This window comes from Berghia stephanieae, chromosome 3, assembly GCF_034508935.2.
Source record: "Berghia stephanieae isolate SIO BIC M18660-M18661 chromosome 3, UCSD_Bste_1.3, whole genome shotgun sequence".
NCBI lineage: Eukaryota > Metazoa > Mollusca > Gastropoda > Nudibranchia > Aeolidiidae > Berghia > Berghia stephanieae.
Window position 1 is genome coordinate 25,043,247 of NC_088362.1, and position 5,000 is coordinate 25,048,246.

At 35.4% G+C, this 5,000-nt stretch overlaps 1 protein-coding gene across 3 annotated transcripts in view; it reads left to right on the forward strand.

Moving 5' to 3' along the window:
- The window catches only part of LOC144967418 (epithelial cell-transforming sequence 2 oncogene-like), a 58,539-nt gene that overhangs the window by 33,940 nt on the left and 19,599 nt on the right, over window positions 1-5,000 (forward strand). For all 3 annotated transcript variants that reach the window (XM_078904588.1, XM_078904589.1, XM_078904590.1), the window contains 3 exons: window positions 2,179-2,403; window positions 2,790-2,946; window positions 4,269-4,334. In XM_078904588.1, the coding sequence (XP_078760714.1) occupies window positions 2,179-2,403; window positions 2,790-2,946; window positions 4,269-4,334 (448 nt within the window). The remainder of the gene's footprint in view (window positions 1-2,178; window positions 2,404-2,789; window positions 2,947-4,268; window positions 4,335-5,000) is intronic.

Here is a 5,000-nt window from a genome sequence, read left to right on the forward strand (position 1 = left end):
CCTGTTGTTAAGAATAAAATAGGACAAAGACATGCTTCTTACATGCAAATTGAAATTTTTTAAAAAGTGATTTTTGCATCTTTTAACTCTTTCAGCGCTGAGGCTATATTCGCATCCCATCACAAAATAGCCGACACATGATTGAGGCAGCATGAGAATGACAAGCTAAGACAAAGCGACATTTGAATTCAGCGCAAAATCTCAATTAAAATACCCCCACCCCCCCACCCCCCTTAGGGCTAATTGAATGTTCTGATGAAAGAACTGATACTATTGGTTCAATTTATAGTACTTTTGTAGAAATTAGGATTAGATTACATTATTATTTTTGTCTTTCAAGACTGACTTTGGCACTTTGAGGCCAATGGTGATGAAAGAGTTAAAAATACTCACCAGTCATGAGAATAACATAGTTGATCTCAGTTCTAGTCCTAGCCAATTATTTGATAAATCATAGATTTTAAGAAATATAATCATTAAATAATTGTCGTAAATTTTGAAAGACAAATTTTAAAAATAAAGAAAAGTGAAAACTAAGCCTGTTCAAGCTTGATCATTTATTTTTTTCCAGTTTGAAGCAGATGCTAATGATGTGGTTTGCAAACCATTTAAATTGAGGAATGCACGGTTTTCTAATATTTGGCAACGGTCACTATTTTTTATCTCTGAAACATCATGTCTATAAATATTGGGTGAAACTATACAATGAAAATGCTTTATTTTGACATGTGACACAACTGTTCATGACTATTGGACCATTATAAGATCAGGAGTTTTAAATAATCTGTTGCATAATTTTTTTGGGTTTTCTCAAATTTTGCAGTTTGCGATCGAAGCTATCAAAGTTTAAAGGACATTAAAAAAGAGTTCTCAGTAGCACTACATCTAAATAAATAAATAGATAAATGAATAAATAAATAAATATATTATTAATATAAATAATTTATAATTAATAAATAATAAAGAAATGAATAAAGAATGAAGATGAATGAATGAATGAATGAATGAATGAATGAATGAAGATGAATGAATGAATGAATGAATGAATGAATGAATGAATGAATGAATGAATGAATGAAGAATGAATGAATGAATGAATGAAGAATGAATGAATGAATGAATGAAATGATGAATATGAATGAATGAAATGAATGAATGAATGAATGAATGAATGAATGAATGATGAATGAATGAATGAATGAATGAATGAATGAATGAATGAATGAATGAATGAATGAATGAATGAATGAATGAATGAATGAATGAATGAATGAATGATGAATGAATGAATGAATGAATGAATGAATGAATGAATGAATGAATGAATGAATGAATGAATGAATGAATGAATGAATGATGAATGAATGAATGAATGAATGAATGAATGAATGAATGAATGAATGAATGAATGAATGAATGAATGAATGAATGAATGAATGAATGAATGAAGATGAATGAATGAATGAATGAATGAATGAATGAAGATGAATGAATGAATGAATGAATGAATGATGAATGAATGAATGAAGAAGAATGAATGAATGAATGAATGAATGAATGAATGATGAATGAATGAATGAATGAATGATGAATGAATGAATGAATGAATGAATGAATGAATGAATGATGAATGAATGAATGAATGAATGAATGAATGAATGAATGAATGAATGAATGAATGAATGAATGAATGAATGAATGAATGAATGAATGAATAAATAAATAAATAAATAGATAAATGAATAAATAAATAAAATTCCCTTTATTCATCCTCATGGGGAAATTTGTCTTTAGGGTCTATTCCAAGGGAAGACTGGAATAACCCAGGTGTCAGCCGCAGTGCAGCACCGCAAAATGAGCTAGGGCGAGGTGACTTGCTCAAGGCCACACAGTGCAGTGGGGGGTGAGCACCAAAACAATTACAAAATACTAACGAAAGAATGATTAATGGATAGGCTGTGGATAAGAACAATACAGACAATGGACGTTAGTATTTTCACGACCCAGGCTTCAGGCAACCCCCACCGTTCTCTTCTCTACACAACAATCACATTAAATTGTACACTATCAAAATATACAATAAGCCTTTGTCTTTGTCTCCTCTTTATCTAACAATCATACCAAGAATACAATAAATAAACTAACCAAAAAAAAAAAAAAAATCTTCTCATTCCCCAGAGAGCTGGAAGATGACATTCGTGACCGTCTGTCTGGCTGGGAATACCAGAACACGTGCCTCGGAGACATCTTCGTCCGATTTTGTCTCAAGCTCAAAGTTTACACAAACCTGACCAACAACTATGAAGTGATTCTCAGGGCCATCGAACGGTGCAAGGAGCAGATGCCTTCCTTCAGGGCTTTCCTTCAGCAACATGACAGGATCCCACAGACAAAAATGATGACGTGAGTTATACTGAAGAATACGTGATTTTGTAGGTCTATCTGGAATTTATTATATTTATGTCTTTGTTGTTTTTTGTTGTTGGCTGAAGAAGGGTTTTGAGCCCGAAATGTGCCGTTTTTGGTATTTTGTTCTTTTTTGAAGCTGTTATATTCATTTTTGTTTTTTACTTTTCACATTTCATACAATGCAACTTACCTATTAGGTTTACCAGTTGGTTTGCAATTTCTGTGACTGCTAATATAACCATACACTCACACTCACAGAAAGGCCCTAACCAGGGACCTACCAGTCTGAAGGCGAGCGCCTTGCCACTAGACCACAAATCTGCATTGACTTTGAAATGATTCGCTTATTTATTGATTTCTCCATTTGTTTTCCGTTACAGGTTACAAGAAATTTTCTTGCTCCCCGTCCGTCGTATTTCGGAGTATGTCCACTTGTTGACGTGGTTTGAGCTACACACCCCGCACACCCACGCAGACAGGCAGGATTTAGGCAACGCCATCAACACGCTGACGGAGCTGGATAGAGGCATGAGGGATGTGAGTTTGGGATTGAACTAAGACCTCTGGGTGGGGATCCCGACCTCCCTTTGTGGGCAGGGAGGTACTTGCTGTGTCTTCTATCCCTCTGTACCTGTTTTTTTTTTCAATTGCTTTCTGTTTTGTCTTGGAATGAGATTACTTGGTTTTGTCCTGACCATGGCCGGAGTCCTTGGCTGGGAGGGAAACAGTCGATTGTATAGTTATAGTTTTGGGAGATGATATTTATATCCTCCTTATAAATCATCTCTCTGTTATGTATTGTTATTTTTTATTTTTAACATATGATTTGTTACCATTTAAGTGTATTCCTGTTAGTGGGATCTTGTACTGGTGTCTGGGTGAAACTTTTAGGTTATCTCAAACTAAGTACTTTGACAGTGTGCTCTTGGAATCTACATCTGTTTCCTATTTGAACCAATTCCCCTTTGTCTTACCTTTTCTTGGGTGCTTTAATTGTAATTCTAGAACTTTTTACTATCCCATTTTCTTCCTTTTTTCTGGCGCTGTTATGACCTTAATGTGTTGCAAGCGCCGTAAAACCCTTAAAAACAAACAAAACAGTATCAGACTTCAAAATGTCCGCTTGAAAATTTAACAATTCGTAATTCATAGGAGATAAAAACTGTAGTTGCTATAGTTTCTTTCTTTCTTCTCTTAATTTGCAAACCACCTCTGGTGTATTGTCGCAAATGTAGGTAGGCGTATTAGATGTTTTACACTTCAGGATGTATTTGAGTGCTAGTCGTGAATTAGCCTGTCTCTGTTGTATTTGAATTTACAACGATAGGTGGTAGGTTATTCGGTGGTAGTTAACTTTAAAGATAAACAATTTACCATCACAAGGAATACATAACACTTTAAAATCCTTTAAAAATATGTAGTCTGGCATCAACTTTCATTTTTAATAGGATTTAATGACTTAGAGATGCTCTTGAAGTTCTGAAATTGGAGCCAAAATTTCGTAATTTTACCTTGAACTCAATAAAAAAAATACGATTGGGTCAGCATGGCTCAGTGGTACGGTCTTTTCTTCCACCCGAAAGGTACAGAGTTTGATTATCCACCGCTGCGCTGTGTAGCTTTGAGCAAGTCACCTTGCCCTAGCTCATTTTGCGGCGCTGCACTGCGGCTGACGCCTGGGTTATTCCAGTCATCCCTTGGAATTGACCCTAGAGACAAATTTTCCCTATGGGATAAATAAAGGGAATTTTATATTTTATCTTATTTTATTTTTTTCCAATGAAATCTACGATTTTTATGATGATGTCAACATTTCAAAAATTTTCTTTTCTGATTTTTGCTCTTTCTTCATTCCTCAGTGTCGTGACCGAATGGAAAGAGAGAGGGAACTCGTTAATCTAACCAGAAAGATCCTCAATTGTCCTGTAAGTTGGTTTATTAGAATGTCAAATATAGCCCTATAGTGCTTTTATAAACAGTCAATAAAATAACACTCTTAGTAATCAGGGGGTCCCGAATGCTCAGTTGGTAGAGCACTCGCTTCACAAACAAAGGGACCGAGATTGATCCCAGGTGTAGTCGAGATTTTATTTCTGATCCCCCTGTCTACCCAGCAGTGAATGGGTAGCTGGGTCTGTTAGATTTGGCAGAAAGTACTTTGCGGTAGACTAGTGTCCTATCCAAAGGATATCAAGGACTTGGTATTGTCTGTTTCACGCTATAGAAATCAGGATAAACTCCAGCTCCATGGGCCCAATGGCTCTGAAGGACTACTTTTTTTTTTAGTAATCATTTCATTGTGATAGGCACCCGTTGAAATTGCTCAGAGTTGGACTCAAACCCCGGACCTCCTGTCCTGAAGGTGAGTGCCATACCACAAGTCTACCTAGTCGCACTTAAAATATAGGTGATGTACATACTGTGAAAAACGTTCTGACGATTATGCTGGCTGCCACTTACAGGTCTGGGTATATATATATATATAGACATATATATTTATACAATAGCACATACCAATAATATCAAATACTCTGCAACATTGGAATCTAAAGGTCAACAAATCCAAAACAGAAATGACAATGGTTAATATG